The sequence below is a fragment of the Eretmochelys imbricata genome, chromosome 2 (assembly GCF_965152235.1).
Source record: "Eretmochelys imbricata isolate rEreImb1 chromosome 2, rEreImb1.hap1, whole genome shotgun sequence".
In the NCBI taxonomy this organism is placed as follows: domain Eukaryota; kingdom Metazoa; phylum Chordata; order Testudines; family Cheloniidae; genus Eretmochelys; species Eretmochelys imbricata.
This window is the reverse complement of record NC_135573.1, coordinates 88,221,963-88,241,565: the sequence shown is the minus strand read 5'-3', so window position 1 is coordinate 88,241,565 and position 19,603 is coordinate 88,221,963. Positions and strand designations below refer to the sequence as shown.

At 46.5% G+C, this 19,603-nt stretch overlaps 1 protein-coding gene across 1 annotated transcript in view; it reads right to left on the bottom strand.

The window, feature by feature from the left end:
* MTCL1 (microtubule crosslinking factor 1) overlaps positions 1 to 19,603 on the bottom strand; it is a 186,271-nt gene that overhangs the window by 45,495 nt on the left and 121,173 nt on the right. The window contains exons 7-9 of the mRNA XM_077809063.1: positions 10,197 to 10,310; positions 7,603 to 7,833; positions 6,133 to 6,321 (exon numbers count right to left, since the gene is read on the bottom strand). Coding sequence (XP_077665189.1) covers positions 6,133 to 6,321; positions 7,603 to 7,833; positions 10,197 to 10,310 — 534 coding nt within the window. The remainder of the gene's footprint in view (positions 1 to 6,132; positions 6,322 to 7,602; positions 7,834 to 10,196; positions 10,311 to 19,603) is intronic.

Genomic DNA, 19,603 nt, shown 5'->3' with positions numbered 1-19,603 from the left:
AAATAGTCCCTAACCACCTCTTTCTCCACAGAGGGCTGGCCATCTATTCCCCATGTTGTGATGCCCAGTGCAGCAGTCTGGGAGCTGACCTTGTTAGTGAAGGCAGAGGCAAAAAAGGATTGAGTACATTAGCTTTTTCCACATCCTCCGTCACTAGGTTGCCTCCCTCATTCAGTAAGGGGCCCACACTTTCCTTGGCTTTCTTCTTGTTGCTAACATACCTGAAGAAACCCTTCTTGTTACTCTTGACATCTCTTGCTAGCTACAGCTCCAGGTGCGATTTGGCCCTCCTGATATCATTCCTACATGCCCGAGCAATATTTTTATACTCTTCCCTGGTCATATGTCCAATCTTCCACTTCTTGTAACCTTCTTTTTTAGGTTTAAGATCCGCTAGGATTTCACCATTAAGCCAAGCTGGTCGCCTGCCATATTTACTATTCTTTCTGTGGTCCTGCCACAGAACAAGGGGCTAGACATGGTAACTTCTCAAGGTCCCTTCCAGCCCAACATTTCTACGATTCTATAGTATAGAATAGTGAGTGTGTCTTTGGAAAGGAAGTACTTCCCTCTAGGGTCCCAGAATGGGGGATGTCTGTTCCCAGGGCAGACTCTATGGAACAGGCATCCTACAGCAGCGTGGCTGACAGCTCTAAAACAGGATCTTTAGGGTCAAGTGTTGGCTTCTTGAGGCCTGACTGGATAACTGCATGTTCAGGGAGGTTTGCAGGCTAACCTCTTTGAGGGAGATGTTGACAAAATGAACCACAAATGAGCTACGTGTTCCTCAGTGGCTTTTAGCAGCTATGAGTGGCCAAGATCTATCTCACATGTTGCATCCAGACATCTCTCAGAGCTTCCACGGAACTCACTTTTGGTACTGAGATTCCATGAGGGAAAGTGGGGTGACACCTTCTTTGCTCCAATTTTATCACTAATAAATATGTATCGTGACAAAGTTCCTGCTCTACCTTGGTGGGTCTTGGGCTTAATGGCGGATTTGCTCGCCTTGGAGCTCCACGGGCAGCCCTCAGCTTGGCCGTTTTTCTGAACCCACAGTCCAGGTTGACTCCTCCTGTGTCTGACTAGGAGTTGGGAGGATTTGGGGGGAACCTGGGCCCGCCCTCTACTCCGGGTTCCAGCCCAGGGCCCTGTGGAATGCAGCTGTCTAGAGTGCCTCCTGGAACAGCTGTGCAACAGCTACAACTTCCTGGGCTACTTCCCCATGGCCTCCTCCCAACACCTTCTTTATCCTCACCATAGGACCTTCCTCCTAGTGTCTGATAATGCTTGTACTCCTCAGTCCTCCAACAGTCCGCGTTCTCACTCTTGGCTCCTAGTGCCTCTTGCTCCCAGCTTCTCACACACACACCACAAACTGAAGTGAGTTCCTTTTTAAAACCCAGGTGCCCTGATTAGCCTGCCTTAATTGATTCTAGCAGCTTCTTGATTGGCTGAAGGTGCTCTAATCAGCCTGTCTGTCTTAATTGTTTCCAGAAGGTTCCTGATTGTTCTGGAACCTTCCCTGTTACCTTACCCAGGGAAAAGGGACCTACTTAGTCTGGGGCTAATATATCTGCCTTCTATTACTCTCCTATAGCCATCTGGCCCAAACCTGTCACAGTATTAATGAAGGATTTTTAAAATCTGGAATAATTTATAAACTGAAGTTTATATTGGAAATTCTGTAGTGTGTATAGAGTCAGGGCCAGATCCTGCAAGCTCATGGAATTCAGTGGGAGTTCCAAGTATAGAGGGCATGCAGTGTTGTGCCTTACTTTTGCAGCAAAATTGACATTTTGAGCCAAACATATAATAGTGTATCTGAGAGCAGAATATGGCTCTTACAGAGATCTAAATTGGCTACAGGATCAGAATTAACCTGCAACAAAGTTTCTCTTTTTTGTATTAGAGAGTGATATGACCCTTTCTTGCCACTTAGCTGGAAGCCCAATAGCAGTAGACCATTTTAACTCTTAATGTATCTGTCAAATACAGAGTGCTTGGAAACTGAGGAGTGTGGTATATGCAGTGCAGTATAACAGACAATGAAATGCAGGATAGCTCTTGAAATAAGTAATATTTAGCAAACTTACTATTCTTGCAGTAGTCACACAATATGTATTTCCTGGTTAGAAGGTAGAAGACTTGTTTGCCCTCACAAATCCACCGGAGCCCCATGCAGTATTCATTAAAAATATCTGCTTCTATCAGCAGGGGTACTGAGACATGATTTGTTACTATGAGTCATTTCCTTAAGTGAGATTGCTGGAAATGCTGAATTAGAAGAGCACGTAACACTTACAAAAATGAATTATATGCATGCTACTTACCACTGTTGCCAATTTAATTGACATTAATCTCAGAGCAATGATTCTTTCAGAGAGGACATATTTTATTCATATATTCTTGATTGCTGAGATTGCTGTCTAAGGTTGTACTTGAAAAGCTAATATATGGCTGAGGCTTATTGAGATGGTACTGGTTTATATTTATTTTACTCATTCGTAGACTAATTTAGTCTACAAGATGAATGCAGTTATATGATATGTTTATAAGCATCTTTTCAGTGCCCTGTCTCAGCCTCATTCTCGGGAGGAGACCATGGTGATACATAAGGGACTGATGAGCTACATTCCCAGAAAGGGCAGCTTCTGACCTCCAACAGGATGATTAATACTAAACCCTTCCCAACTCAGACATGCGAGTGCTAGACTAACCAAATGAAAAAAATCTTGGTAGCGCATTTTACATGAAAACATCTACTGGACAAAGGCTCTGGGTATCTTTCACTACATTGTAGCTAGAGAATGGAGTTTTCAGTTACTGAAGGTCAAAAAGCAAAGGCAAAATGCACCCCAGTTGTTCATAGACTGCAAGAACAGTATGCAGCTCTCTATAGACCATACTTTTGTGGTTTCGTGTGTGTTGTGCGCGCGCACACACACACACATACACACACAAAAACAGTCTAAGCCTTGAACCTAAGAAGTAGGTGCAAGAGTCCTGTATACCTCCTAGAAACAATCCTAGTCTTACTACAGGATGGAAACAAACTGTTTCCTATAGTGGATCTATTAGATCACACAGCCATTACAAATACTGTACTAATAGTGTAGGACCAGATCATGCCCTGTAGATCCTCACATAGCGGGGGCCTCTCTGAGAGTCGACGCCCTTCAACGTGAATGGAAAGCATGCCCCCACAGCACCATGGCCCTTCCTCTCCAGACTCCATGGAGAACTTGGATAGTCTGCGGACCTGGGGAGGGTAGAGGAAGTTAGAGGGAGAAGAGTAGGGAATGCAGACACACCTACCCATCCCCAAACCCTGTGGAGACTCCAGTGCAAAGTTAATACAGCCTGAGAGGGTATTCATTTTCTTGCAGACTCCCTCTACGCCGTGGTTTCCCCCAGTCCTCATTCTGTAGTGTAGTGGGGCAGCTGCCCCACTCTGGCACGGAAGGGGTTAAAGCAAGCCAGAGAGGCTGTACAGAGCCCCAGCCAATCCTGGAAGGGCTTATTGGGAGCCAATCAAGTGGAGGCTTGAAAGCAGCCTATCAGGGCCAGGCTTGGCCCTCTAAGAAGGCTGCAGGCCAGAGAGGAGCAGAGTCTCTCCCTGGAGGGTAAAGGGAGAAGAACCGGCTCTTAGAGAGAGAAGCACCTAAGACAGAGCAGAGCAGAGCAGGGCTGGGGGAGACTGGGGCCCTGACACAAAGGGGCAGAGAAGGTGCTGGGGATAGGGGGAAGTGGCCCAGGGAAGCTGGCAGTAGAGGAGAGTTGGAGGAGGGCAGTAAGTGGCTGCTCCTAGAGCAGGGGTGGGCAAACTATGGCCCAGGGGCTGCATCCGGCCCATCAGACATTTTAATCCAGCCCTTGAGCTCTCGCTGGGGAGTGGGCTCGCGGGTTTGCCCCGCTCCATGTGTGCCGTGGCACCGTCTGGCTCCCGGAAGCAGCAGCATGACCCCATATGGCTCCTACACATAAGGGCAGGCAGGGGGCTCTGCACACTGCTCCTACCCAAAGCGCCGCCCCTGCAGCTCCCATTGGCCGGGGACTACAGCCAATGGGAGCTGCAGGAGCAGCACCTACAGATGGGGCAGTGTGCAGAGCTGCCTGGCCGCGCCTCCAAGTAGGAGCCGGAGAGGGACATGCTGCTGCTTGCAGGAGCTGCTTGAGGTAAGCACTGACCAGAGCCTGCACCCCTGACCCCCTCCTGTGCCTCAACCTCATGCCCTAGCCCTGATCCCCTTCCCGCCCTCTGAACCCCTCGGTCTCAGCCCAGAGCACCCTCCTACACCCCCAGCCCCTCATCCCTAGCCCCACCCCAGAGTCTGCAACCCCTGCCAGAGCCCTAATCCCCTGTCTCACACCCCAATCCCCTCCCCAGCCCAGAGCCCCCTCCTGCACCCTGAACTCCTCATTTCTGTCCCCAACTCAGAGTCCGCACCCCCAGCTGGAGCGCTGACCCCCCTCTCGTACCCCAACCTCCAATTTTATGAGCATTCACAGCCCGCCATACAATTTTCATACAGATGTGGCCCTCGGGCCAAAAAGTTTGCCCACCCCTGTGCTAGAAGGTCCCTGGTTCGGGGCCCAGAGTAGTGGGCGGGCAGGCCTGGGCCCCTCCCCCACTTCCCAGTGATGAGGGTGGCTAAGCTAGACTGCAGTTTGCCCTTGGAGGAAGGGGCAGACTGAGGACTCCAGTGAGCCATTGAGGCGAGTGATAGAACCAGAAGCTGCTGGTCCCCTGGAAGTGGGGAGAGCCAGTGGAGCAGGCACAGCCGGAGGGCAGTGTCCAGAAGCGGACGGCATGGTCTGGGAGTGATGAGGATCCGACTGTGAGGATGGTGGAGACCAGAGAGTAACGGTGGACGAGACACCACTAGCGAATGTGAAAGAGCTAATTCCCAAACGAATCATCATGAGGCGCCGCTGTGGTGAGTCTGTTACGCCAGCCATAGGCTGGGAAGCACACAGCAGCATGGTTACAGTAGCATTTAGCTCACCGAATATGCATCTTCTGCTAGACACAACATTCTACTGTGGTTCCACATAATGGAAGGTCTCTGTTTTAGCCTCTTCCTTTTTAAAATTCCTAGGAAATTTCTCACAAAGAATTATGTTAAAAGCCTTAACTCTACCCCCTTTGGAGTACCCATTATCCATATCCAGTACACAGGTTAACAAGGTGCACAATGCACAAGGCAGGGCTATCTGGTAAATTAGATGAGGTCCTGCACATTTGGTGCTTATCTTCAAAGTTCTCCATGGCCTGGACCCAGAGTATCTAAAAGATCATCTAAAACTCTCACTCCGATAAGAGTAAAGCTTGAACTTTCTCCAAGAGTGGTCCAAAACTGTGGAATCAACTTTCCCAAGAATCAAGGACCATCACAAATCTCCCCACCTTCTACTCCAAGGGCAAGGCTCATTTCTTTGACCTTGCCTTCTCTAACAAATACATAGCAACGGATCATATAAACAAAACAAGCCACATCCTACCAAAGCAAGACACTCCATTACACACCACTTCTTTCTTTGGGGAGAGAATGAGGGAACAAACTACATGTGACAGTTGTGTAGTCACATGGCTTAGTACACTACTGGAAGGTGCTCAGATAGTTTGCCGATGACCACAGTATAAAAGCCTGTACAGAATAGAATTTAATATTTAATCCAATAATGTAACAGAACTTTGGCATTACTTTTCTTTCATTTTTAAGGAAGACATTAAATACATGTGCCAGATTCTTAAAATATTTAAATGAAATAAAAAGCACCCCTCCTTTCTAATGGCTAGATGGTAAAATGCTCAGGAAAGATGAGTCTGTAAATTCTGCAAGCCATCAGATATTGATATATTTTTCTGGGCAAGCAGCCACAAGAGGAAATGGGATTTTTCACTCCTAGCATCTGTCAAGAGGACAGTAGTAATCACATGACTCCCTATTAAATATAGATATAATGGATGAAACCCATTAAAGTTGCTGTGTAGCTAGGATTGAAGTTGTGTACAATTCTAGGTACTTAGATAAAATAGAACATCAGCAAAACAAAATGAATGCCACTAAAAAAATCTACAGCATTAATTCCCAAGGCATGATGTGTAACTCCCTTCTGGTGTGATACCTGCTTTTGATGCTGCAATAGTTCTGCAGTCTGCAGCTGTGGTCCATGTTCAGTGCTCTCCGCTGTGGAATGTTGGGAATAATCCGTCAGTGCAAACACAACGTCATCCTCCTCCTCATCTCGTTCTGGGTCATCTCCCTTTCGTTCAGACTGAATGCCAAATTCTGGTAGGGCATCGAGGTGCTCAATCTAAAATGGCAAGAGAATGAACTCCACAGACACTGTTCCTGTATTAACTGTGCAGTGACCAAAAAAAAAAAAAATCTACTGAAGGCTGGAGAAAAGGGATCTCCTTGTGGGTTGCAATTTATTTAGTCACATTCTGTATGCCAGTGAGAATGTTATTACACAACATAACATGAACACAACCCGACACACTGAAATCACTGAAGCCATAGAAAAGATGTTTTGCTATTAGGTGTGGATTTAGTTTACACAGAAGCAGAAGAGCATTGCAGCATCTATAAATGGTCACTCCTGTCTTGAAGATTATTCATTCGGCCTAATTTGGTAGCACAAACACCTGCAGCAACTGTAGGCCAGGAATCAGTTGGTGAGGGATAGCTCAGTGGTTTGAGCGTTGGCATGCTAAACCCAGAGTTGTGAGTTCAATCCTTGAGGGGGCCATTTAGGTATCTGGGGCAAAAGTTGGGGATTGGTCCTGCTTGGAGCAGGGGGGCTGGATTAGACGACCTCCTGAGGTCCCTTCCAACCCTGATACTCTATGATTCAAATGCTGAAAGAAAAGGCACCACGGACAGGAGGTACATAAATATTAGCAATACATGAAACAATTACTTAGAAGGTGGTTTCGGAACATTATGAACTTGAAGGATACTTCTCCCCTCCCCAGGAATTTTAGTTAGAGCAGCAGACTACGAAAATGCCTTTCTCCCAGTCATTTTATTTAATAAGGCCAAGATTTCCCAATGTGTATAGGTGGTTCTGGGTGCCTTCTTTCAGAGTGGTGCTTACTGATGGATGAATCACTGCTGAATTCACACAAGAAGCTGTGTGACTCTACTGCCAGTATGAAAACAGAGCACCTCTTCATCTGTATTCCTGAGGGCTTTTTGAGGAGTACACTGTACATAAACGTGAAAAAAGCAACATCACTCAAACCATCCAAACAGATTTTAATCCATTAGCCCACTAATACACTTATTGCTCCATATAATTGTGCTAGCTGGGGGGTTTGTTTTAAAGATGAGAGAGCAGTAATTCAGAGATGTCAGATGGGTTATCCCTCTTTACAAAATGATTTTTAAATGGCCAGTAACTTTAACTTCAAATTCCATTTCAGTCCGTTTTAAACTCATGATTATGGAGGGCTGGTGCGGCTCCATAATTGGTTGAGTTGAGGTTTGCATGCAAAACAGGGATATCTGAATATTCATTTTGCTCATGACAGAACTAGAAACTCCACTCATCTTTGCAGTTTCACTCCACTGAATAAGACGGGCCTGTTACCTCCAGTATGTCCTCCCCTTCCTCTTCTATTTGCTTGCCTTGCTGCCAGTGTTTCAGCAGCCACTTCAGTTTCACATACAGCAGGAAGGTATTCTGCTTGAAATGCCTGAGTTCTTGCTGCATCAAACTTTTCTCCTGACTCCAGGTCTTCTCCTCCAATTTATTCTGCAAAGTCAAGCTCTGCACCTCCAAATCTTTCCTCCGCAAGGTCTGCAGATGCTCCTCCTCCAGCTTTAATGGAACAACACACACAATATCAATCGGGTGCTGCTGATGGGTGAGACAACCTGAAACCTCTAATTTCAATCAATATTAGCTACTTTATTTGGCAAGAGCCCTGACTTTTGAAGAATCAAAAGACCACAGCTTACTGCCCTCAGTTAATTAACCATATGCAAATAACCTGCTGAGAGAATGTACACAGTTAATTCACTTTAAAGATGCACAGCAACAATGCTGCTACATAAAACACGTTTATGTCCAACATACTTTCCTTCCACTCTTCATTGCATCTTTTCAGTATGTTCCCTGCGTGGACCTGACCCTAAAACTGCTTCATTCAAAACTCATTTGATGACTGAATTTCTACCTACTCCTATAAAATGAGAGTATAATAATCCCTACAACACACAAGAATTTCAATTTTCCTCCCCTCCCTGCACAATCACTCCTTTTGTTAAGAATGTATCTTCATCTCACTCTCAAGAAACAGAGCTCCCTTGTCTTTTATATTAGCTATCAAACACAAGTCTTGGCCTTTTTACATTAGCACTGAGGATTCATACTTGAAGGGCTGTTTGAGCTGCTTCATGGTGAACTCCTACAGTTTCTGCACAAGGCTGAAGCATAGATGCACACTGTGCTTGAAGATACAAGCATACTGAGACTCAGAATAGTCTGAGTTCCAACCCCATAAGCACCAAGAATAGCTCACAGTCTCACAGTTTGCAATTTAAACCCTATTATAATTTATTTGACACCAAACATCGGCCAGAAAAGTCATTCTTGAATGCAACGTCTTACTGTATAAGTGAAAAACAGGCAATGGATTGATCTGGCAACAATAAGAGTTACATAAATTACCTTTCAGCAGTCGCATACTCCTATATGAATGCCAATATATTTCTGTTTTAACTGAATGCGGATGCTTACTAATGGGGGAAAGGCATTTAGAAAAGGAATGCAGAGCCACTGTTTATAGATGCCATTTCATATTATTTTGTTTCCTGTCATATCATGAGTCTATTAAATAACTGCCTCTCTTGTTGGTTACCAATCCAGTACAAATGAAAGCCATAGTAAACTAGCCACTACAATTCCTTAAACCATACAGAATATATCCTGCAACAAACGCCTCATAGCTATAGAGAACACTTGGAAGGTTCATCTTCAGGAAAGGGGACAGAAAACCAGACCAATAATTCCTATTACAAATAAAATAAAATAAAATATGCATCTAATTACCCCTAAAACATTCAGAATCCTATTTGCGACCTCCCATTCCATGACAAGCACTTTACTAAATAATGAACCCTTTTAAAAGTTTTGGACCTGTCATAATGCAAAGACACAGCACCTATGCAGATAAGCTAACAAAATCAGTTATCCAAAATGCACATACAATCCGTTACCTCTTCTGTTAGAGGGATTTTGGAGTAAAACTGGCTTATCAATAAATACTCTCAGTAACAGTAAACCCTTGTAAATAAATTACTGATTAAATCAGGAATATTTACTCACCAATATGCAATTTACAGGTTTATAATCGACCTTAAAAGTAGTTTAAAACAAAAATGGATATTATGGACCAAAAGTTGTGTGTACAACTCCCAGTCATGCACATGGAGTTGCATACGGAAGGCAGACTTTAGTCCATTGCCACTTAATGTTGCCAGAAACAATATACTAAAAAGGAAACTATTGTAAGCTTAGTTTTTGAATGTGTAAATGAATATAACTTGGGTTAACAGAGCCTTGTTCCATTGAACTGAAATGGAGATTTGGTTAAAAACAGCCAAGATCTATGAATCCAAGTCTTCAAAAAGGTGGGGGAAATATAGCCAATTTCATGATACGTACACTGAACATGAGCAATAAAAGATGGGGAAGGAAAGCATTGAGAAATAAAGAGGTCCTGATTTTCATCTCCTGTACACTGCTGTAACTCCACTGAATTCAGGGAGCGTCTGATTTACACTAAGTGAGACAAGAATCAGGCCTACAACATCCAGCTGTGCTCCTGGAGTTCAAGCAAGTGCTGTTCCACTGTCTCATGAAGAGCTGAAGGGGTAAAGAAGCAGCAGCCACTTCTTATGTGATCACAAATGTAGCAGCTCATGCAGGTTTTTTTGGCTGATTTCGCTAACAAGAAGATACCCAGGGGCACAAAGATACAGAAATTAGGTCAATTTACTTTCAACCAGCTTCTAGATTCTTCATTTCCTCAGATGAGTGAAAATAAATAACTAACGTTGACGCTTTTGGGAGTGAATAGTAGTAACATGTAGACATAATTCCCTTGTTTTTGACAAAAAATGTTTCATTGTGCAGGCTCTGGCCAAATGTCTGTACCAGTGGATGGGTTTTGCATTTACCTGAATGATCCTCTCTGTAAACTTTTCTTGCTCCTCTTGGTGAAGTCTCGTCTCCTGCTCAAGTTGAGCCTGTATCGATACATTCTGTACAGGTAAAACATGGGAATCCCTGAGCTGATCAGTAGGACAAAGGGACATGTTTAGTGGAAAGTGTGTGTTAATGGTGTAAAAAAATCTGTCGGACAGACATCTTCATGATTTACAGTTATATATACAGTTATAAGCAAAGCAGGATGTGCACATATGTAGCAATGCCTTAAATATGTGTGAGGATTTCTTATGTGGCTTCCTAATAAAATATAAAAATAGGATCTTAATGTTGCATGTTGTATTTTCCTTTCAGGCCTGATCCTGCTGCCCTTATATAAGCAGTGTCATTGAAGTAATTGGAACTACTACAAGGTTACAGAATCAGAGCCTGTTTATAAGCTACTTATAGTATCTGGTAGTGTATCCAATCCACTGTGATGAAAGGTATTCACTTTTAGCATCCTTGCAGAGAGATCAGCCATACTGTACCTTTTAAAAAAAAATAAATCAGATAATGTGATCTCATTTATTACATGTAATACATGATGTTCCAGGTCAAAACGGTCCCTTTCTTCAGCTATGGGACAGGCTTTTACACAAGTTACAGCTGTACCTTACTAACATTTCTATTTTGAAAAGTGACTCTAAACCAGTCAAGTAGTGGAATCCCTATTTATTGTATTTCATCTTTATTCTAAATGTTAGTCTTGCAAACTCACTCTGGGACCTGACCAGACCTCTCAAATATCTCTCATTTTTAGTGACATTACTCACTCAGTCTCAAAATTACTTATGTTCCATACCAACTGGGTGTCCCCTTCAATTTTATTAACAATAATTATTTCAATCATGAAGCTAAGGTCACAGACTTAGTTATTTACACCAAAGAAATTAATCTCACAGCACTTACTCTCCTGCACTAATCACTTTTTGTCTCTCTCATTTTGGGTCTTTGCCACACATTTAGGTCTTAGCTAATTCCCAGTTATGGATCTGACAGTCAAACTCACTTCTTTCCTTCTCACATGTAACTGTAACTTGATATGGAAAACTTTGCAACACAAAAAGAAACATTTTTAGTTACTTGTCAGAGCAGAAACAGGACTATTTGAGGCCTGAAAGGGTGCATTCTAACTTTTTATCAGCCAATTAAAGCTACCATACATAAAGCTCTCTCTGGGCCAAGTGATTCCTTCTTTAATTGGTACTCTGCTGTATAATTGACTTGTGCACATGTCTGTTCTATGCCTGAAAAGAGAGATTTTTTTATAGAGCTGGGGGAATAAACTGATTTTTTCAGTTTTCTGGCAGTTGTGAAAAATAATAGAAATAAAAATTTCAGTTTGGGTCTAACTGAATCCAAAAATTGCGAGCAATTTTGGTGAATTGAAAAAATCTATTTAGGGTCAAATGGAACATGTTTTGTTTGACCCCAAACAGACTTTTTCAATCATTTTTAAAGGGTTAGATTCACAAAATGGGAAGGGGGAGGAGTAGGTAGTGGTACACTCCTTGTAACTTTAGCCCAGTGGTCAAAGCACTCATCTGGGATGAAGGAAACCCAGCTTCAAATCTCTTCTTCAGGACGATTGATCCTGGGTCTCTCACATTCCAAGTAGTTCCCCGACCACGGGGCTAAAAGTTATAAAAAGGGCACTATCACCACCACTACCACCTCCTCCGCCAGCCATTTTGTGAATGGCATGTAAGTTTTGAAACTATTAGGTGAATTCATGTCAAATTTGCAAAGTATTTGGGGTTGACCAAACCTGCATTTTTCAGTGAGTAAAGTGTTGGTCTGATAAGTTTAGCCCTGCTCTAATTTTTAACCCCTTATCCTGTATACAGAAACTGACCAATGCAAAGTTATCATATTATCTACCATGTCTACTTTTTCTTGTGTATTAATACATCGACAAACATTTTCACTACATAAGCCCAAATTTTGGTGTTGGAAGTGAGTGGAAAACCATTGATTTCAATTGGAGCTGCATACATATCCAAAGGCAGATTTTCTTTTCTTTTCTTTTTTAAACTCAGGAGCTTTAAAATTCTTTGAAGACTAATCTCTTCTTGATGTGCAGGAGTTATATTGAGTCAGTTTCCCCATGTAGCAAGAGAAAGATGTTTTTCTTTAGTGATCTTTGTGTTCTTGCTCTGTTATTCTAATTAGGATTCTTTTAGAATACGATTTACGAGAATCAATGCATCAGGCCAGTTCATGTGCAATTTCAGAAAAGCATGTTGCCTGCTTCATTAATTTGAGATTATCCAGAGCCGTGTGAAGTCTAGCACCAATTTTATCTGTTGAAAACAACTATTCCACTGGTAACTCTTTATTGCCAATAATAATCATTAAAAAACCCCTCCGATATGGTTAGGAAATGGCAATAGCAGAATTTATCTACAAATGTGCAAGTAATTATTTCAAAATACATTTGATTTTTAGATCACTCTCTCTACAGTGATGTCATATTTAGGGAATTAGAAAGATATTGTTTGTCTTGCGGTTCATGAAATTGGAAGCTGAAAATCCTTACATTTATATTTTGTTTGTCTTTTTCCCAACATGCCTTTACTTATTTGATATATCAATAAAAATGGTAACTTGCTAGAAGGAGTCGATACTCTGTTCTTCACTAGTGTTAATGGGAGTTACATAGCTACGTGCACATCAAGAGTAGACCATGCCCGCAAAATGGGACAAGAAAAAAAACCCCAATCTCTTATGCTATTTATCGATAAGATGGCAGCATGAGTGGGAACCTTGAAAGTATGAAATATGTAATAATAGTTGGAACTACTGGTGAAAGACTGAATGCACTCTCAGAGGTGATATAGTTTTATAAGCACTTTAAAAAGGTTTAAATCTTTTTTCCCCACAGTTAGCCTGTTTCTGCCTTATTATGGAGGATGATTTTTTTAAAGCAATAAATTGCATGTGCTATAATGTAATTTAGTAGACACATGAAGAATTGCACAGCTTTTCATCACTCTGAAACTCAAAGTTTCTTCATATCTTTTATTTATGTTATAAACATTGGGCTTAGTTCTGATAAGTGGCAAGAACTCAGAGTAACTTCAGTGGGGAATGGGGCTGCTCAGCACCGCATCAGATCATGCCCGGTGATTGTACCTTGATTAACGAATATGAAAATATTTATCTTTTCTAACTATGTCTGTTTGTGTATGCAATTTTAGACACATGGTACAGTGTCTGCAATTCTGCATGCTCATCTTTGCAAATCAGGCCCCTGACAGAACTGCAGTATTGTGGTATTTATAGATGTCATCTGCATAACTGTTGTAGATTTGTTTTTGGAAGCAGCATTGCTACAGCACTGGGAGACAATTATAGACATAAGATTTTCTGTTAAATTCCAGCATCTCTTCCTCTTATTAATGCATTTGCTACAACTGGGACAGAAACCACAAGGCACAAATTCCATTTACCATGGTGTCCCAGATAAGACATCCACTGAATAACACTCTAACATTATCTATATCAGGACACAAACTCACTAAAATAAAAACACACAAACACAACACGAGCTACTATCTAGCGTTACTCCACCACCGCACCACTGAACAGCACGCTACATTTGCACCTTGACAATGATTTAAAATTTTCAGTGAACCCAAATTACATTTTCCAAAGTGCTTCAGTTCTTGTTGCCTTTGCAGGCCAGTTCCAAAGCTCTGCTGCCGAGACACTGAACACCCCCTCTCACCTCTTTTCTCTCCAGAAGACGCTAATCCATGCTGATTCCCTTGCCTCAAGAGGACATTTAAACACATATCATCCACACGGCCAGGGTTTTGTCTAAATATTACTCATTCCACTCAAATCTCTCTGCTCCCCCCTCAAAAGCCTGCCTCTTGTCAGCTCCAGTCTATTATTCTTCTGATAGAGCCCTATGGTTCTGGGAGGACTTGCTTTACACATTTATCACGCTCCGCCAGAGCAAGAAGTTTGCAGAAATTAGCATCTGATGATAAGCCACCCCAAGACCAGCCACCTCATCGCTTTTTGCTGGACCACAATCAATACCAACCTGACTAAAATAAAACATCTGATTGTTTTCCCCCCCTGTGTTGAATCTGTTTTTGAAGGCTTTTTAAATATATCCAATTTGATTCTTATGAATTAGAAACCAGCCTACATGCAAGAATTATGAGTATCACATTTCATAGACTACTTGTTTTAGTCATTTTTCAATTCAGAGGCAGCAAAATGAGGATTGAGGACGTGGACGGCTTTTTTCCCCCTTCCTCTGAGGAAGCTGAAAAATAAACATTTTATACATGTATTATGTCCCTTTAGTATTTTGGACCCCACAATAAATACATTCCAAAATGGCCAAATTTACATTTGAAATCTGAATGTTGCAAGTACACAATAAGCTAAATGTCACAGCAATTTCTCATGCATTACACATTGCTTTTGCATATGATACACAAATTCTCAAAGGTTGTGCCTAAATTGCACCCCCAAAATTAGTGCATATACCTCATTGACAGTGCAAAAAAAATCAGTTACTTACTTTCTCGTAACTGTTGTTCTTCAAGATGTGTTGTTCACATCCATTCCACATGAGGTATATGCGTGCCACGTGCACGAGTGTCGGAAACTTTTCCCCTTAGCGGCTCCCATCAGGCTGGCAGGCCCCCCGAGTGGTGCCACTGCGCCCCGCATATATACCCCCGCTGGCCCGACTCCCTCCAGTTCCTTCTTGCCAGCGACTCTGACAGAGGGGTAGGAGGCTGGGTGGTGGAATGGATGTGAACACCACATCTCAAAGAACAGTTATGAGAAAGTAAGTAACTGTTTTTTCTTCTTTGAGTGCTTGTTCACGTCCATTCCACATTAGGTGAATTACAAGCTTACCTCTGGAGGAGGGTAGGAGTCGCGGAAGAACTGCTCAGAGGACTGCTCTGCCAACCGCTGCGTCCTCTCTTGCCTGCTGGTTGACCGTGTAGTCGGACGTGAAGGTGTGCACTGAAGACCAGGTGGCTGCTCTGCAGATCTCCTGGATCGGGACCTGTGCCAGGAACACCGTGGAAGTCGCCTGCACCCTGGTTGAGTGGGCCATGACCACCGGGGCCGGAACACCTGTGAGCTTATAGCACGCCCGGATGCAGGTTGTAATCCAAGATGAAATCCACTGCGCCGACACAGGGCGGCCTTTTACCCTCTTGGCTACAGCCACAAACAGCTGTGCTGATTTGCGAAAGGGCTTTGTGTGCTCCAAATAGAACGCCAGCGCTTGACGCACATCCAAGGTGTGCAAGCTGCGGTGACTCGAGTCCATATGGGGTTTTGGGAAGAACACTGACAGACAAATGTCCCGGCCCAGATGGAATTGGGAGACCACCTTAGGGAGGAACTTGGGGTGTGGCCGGAGCTGCACCTTGTCCTTGTGAAATACTGTGTATGGCGGCTCAGAGATGAGGGCCCTCAGTTCGGACGCCCTTCCGGCCGAAGTAATGGCAACCAGAAATGCCACCTTCCAGGAAAGGTGGAGGAGAGAAGAGGAAGCAAGGGGCTCGAATGGGGGTCCCATGAGTTTAGAGAGGACCAGGTTAAGGTTCCATGGTGGGACTGGGGGGTGGGAGTACAGGAACACCCTCTCCAACCCTTCAAGGAACTGCCCCACCATTGGGTGGGAAAACACCGAGCCCCCCGAGAACCCCGGATGGAAGGCGGAGATGGCCGCCAGGTGCACTCTGAGTGAGGACGGGGCTAGCCCTTGCTGCTTGAGGTGCAGGAGGTACTCCAGGATGGCCTGCACCGGGGTCTGGCACGGCCGCACCTGTCGGGGTTCACACCAACACGAGAACCTTTTCCACTTGGCCATATAGGCTGCCCTGGTAGAGGGCTTTCTACTGCCAAGCAGAATCTGCTGCCTGGGAAGGGAGCACTGGCTCTCCAGGGCATTTAGCCACAGAGCCTCCACGCTGTCAGGTGCAGTGACTGCAGGTCAGTGTGGAGAAGCCACCTGCCGTCCTGTGTAATGAGGTCCCGGTGTAGGGGCAGAACTACTGGGGCCTCCATCAACAGCTCTAGGAGCGATGTGTACCAGTGTTGGTGGGCCCAGGCTGGGGCAATGAGGATCACCGCTGCCCTGTCCCTGCACACCTTGAGCAGGACCTTGTGCACCAAGGGGAGCGGGGGGAAGGCATACACCAAGCCCCATCTCCACGGGATCGCAAACGCGTCCGCGAGTGAGCCCGGGCTGCGGCCCTGGAACGAGCAGAACCGCAGGCACTGGGCTTTGGCCCTGGTGGCAAACATGTCTACCCAGGGAAACCCCCACCTGCGGAAGAGCGAAAGCACGACGTCCGCCCTGAACGTCCACTCATGCATGTGGTACGACCTGCTGAGGGGATCTGCCAGCTCGTTCCACAGCCCGGGAGATAGGACACCCCAAGGTGAATCGCATGGGCTATGCAAAGGTCCCAGAGGAGGAGAGCCTCGCGACAGAGTGGCGAGGAACGAGTCCCGCCCTGCTTGTTATATAAAACATGGCAGTAGTGTTGTCTGTCAGAACTGTCATGAAAGGTCTGGCAGGCGAGACGAACCGCCCTGAGCTCCTTCACGTTGATATGGAGCGACCGCTCTGCTCCGGACCACAACCCCTGCGTCATGAGGTCCCCCAGGTGAGCCCCCCATCCGTGGTCTGATGCATCCATCACCAACGTCAGGTCTGTAAGTGGGGTAGCAAAGGGGATGCCTTCGCAAACCACAGGCTGGGACTGCCACCACAGCAGGGGGTCCAGCACGTCCCTTGGGGCTATCACTCCAAGTCCAGGGGGTCCCTGCCTGGGCGGTACACCCGAGTGAGCCACGCCTGCAGAGTCCTGAGTCTCAGTCTGGCATGCCTGACCACATGCTTGCATGCTGCCATGTGGCCCAGCAGCCGCAGGCAGCACCTGGCCGTTGTTGTTGGAAACTGGCGCAGGGAGGCCACCGCTTGCTGGATAGCCCGGAATCGGGATACCGGAAGGCTTGTCCTGGCCTGCACCACGTCCCTATGAATTCCACTCTCTGCATGAATACGAGTGTGGACTTGGGAACATTGACCAGGAGCCCCAGTTCATGGAACAATCTCAGGGCCACCTCCACATGGCCCCGCACCTCCGCCTTGGATCGGCCTGCCAGGAGCCAGTCGTTGAGGTACGGGTACACCTGATTCTCTGCCTCTGTAAAAAGGCCACCACCACCGCCATGCACTTCGTGAACACCCTTGCGGCTGCGGCTAGACTGAACGGGAGAACCGCAAACCGGTAATGTTCTCGGCCCATTGTGAAGCGTAAGAACCTCCGATGTGCTGGGAAAATGGCGATATGAAGGTATGTGTCCTTCATGTCGAGGGTGGCGTACAAGTGCCCCGGATCCAGGGAAGGGATGATGGTGCCCAGAGAGACCATGTGGAACTGGGCCTTGACCAGAAATTTGTTGAGCCCGCGCAGGTCTAGGATTGGGTGAAGGCCCCCTTTGGCCTTGGGGATGAGGAAGTACCGGGAGTAGAACCATTTTCCCCTTAGGCCGTGAGGCACTGCCTCCACCGCCCCGCCTGTAGCAGCGAGCGGACTTCCTCTTCTAGGAGATGCTTGTGAGAGGGGTCCCTGAAGAGGGACGGGGAAGGGAGGTGAGGGAGGCAAATTGCAGCGAGTACCCATTCTGCACCGTGCGTAAGACCCAACAGTCTGATGCAATGGTGGACCACGCATGGGAGAAATGGGACAGGCGGTTCAGGAAACAAAGGAATGGATCCAGTGACTGGTCTGGTACGCTGACCTTGAGCGCACCTTCAAAAGCCTGGCTTAGTGCCTGGCTGGGATTTGTGCTGGCCTTGGTTCTGGCCTGGCGCATTATTGTTATTATTGTTGTTGCGCCGTTGCCTGTTATCCCTGCCTTGCCTACGGTAAGGCTCATGCCTATGGCGAGGCTGGTATGGGCGTTGAGGGGGAGGCTGCGGCTTAAAAGGCTTCCTCTGGGTCGCCGGGGTGTGAATACCCAGAGACTTGAGCACAGCTCGTGAGTCCTTGAGGCTATACAGCCTTGCTTCTGTCTGGTCTGAGAAGAGTCCTGACCCAGGGCCGGTGCAACCACTAGGCCTAGGGCGCCAAGTGGTTGGGAGCGGCCAAAAGCGCGCTCCGGGGAGGCGGTGGAGCAGAGGTGAGCTGGGGCAGAGGGGTGCGGGGAGGGACGCCTGCAGCACGTAACGCTCCCTTTCGTTCACCGCTGAAACCACTAGGGAGCATGGACTCGGGTGGCAGAATAGGAACTCATAGCCCTTAGATGTGGCAAAGTATTTACGCTCCACTCCTTTGACCGCTGGAGCGCTGGAGGCTGGGGTGTGCCATATAGTCTTATAGTTAGACTGGATGGTCTTAATGAGCGGGAGCGCTATTCTGGATGGACCTTTGGGGCTCAAAATGTCCACCATAGGGTCCTCCTGCTCAACCGTCTCCTCGGCCTGCAACCCAAAATTTTGGGCAACTCTGCACAGCAGTTGCTGGTGGGCTCTATGGTCTATTGGTGGAGAACTGGACACCTCCGTACCCACCACTGCCTCATTCGGGGAAGACGAGGAGGTTAGCTGCTGCTCGACCCCCTCTGGTTGGTCCTCCTGCTCCGCATCTCCCATGGTAAGGGCTCCCAGCTCAGGCCGGGGTGGGAGTCCATGGGATGGCACTGGGCTCGGTGCCAGACTCTCCGGTCTATGCTGGGGGGATGCTGGAGGCCTGGATACTGTTGCCTCCGGCACCGTTTGGCGTCAATGGGGGACCGGGACCGCTGCACCGAGTAACTTGCCCTGGACGGGGCCCCTTGGCGCTCCTGATAGGCCCAGGGGGTACAGAAGGGCCAATGGCCTGGTGGCCCCTTTGGCGTTGCCAGCTCCCTTGAGGGTCTCTGCTGTCCAGGCCCTGGTGCGGGTAGCTATAGCGGCCGGAGCCGGTGCCGGACTGCGGCGACGCCGAACGCAAAGGCCATGGCGATGCCAACAATCTGCGCCGGGGGGAGAACGAGTGGCTCCTGGCTGAGCGGTACCGGGACCGGGATCTGGACCGGTGCTGGCGTTCTCTGGACCGGGACCATCTGTGGGAGACTTCTGGCAAGGGCCGTCTCGACTCCTCCCGGTGCCAGTCTCTGGGTCATGCCGGAGAGCGGCGTGCCCTTTCTGGTGCTTCTTCGCGTTGACCCGCTGCTGGTGCCACAACCTCCTTCTGGGCCGCTGGAAAGTGCAAGTCTGCAGAGTCGGAGCTCAACAGGGACCAACTCCGGGAGTGGTGCTAGGACGGAGTCTTCAAGCAGCACACCATTGCCGGCTTACCCCTCAATGGCACCCGAGGCATGGGTGCCGGAGGGT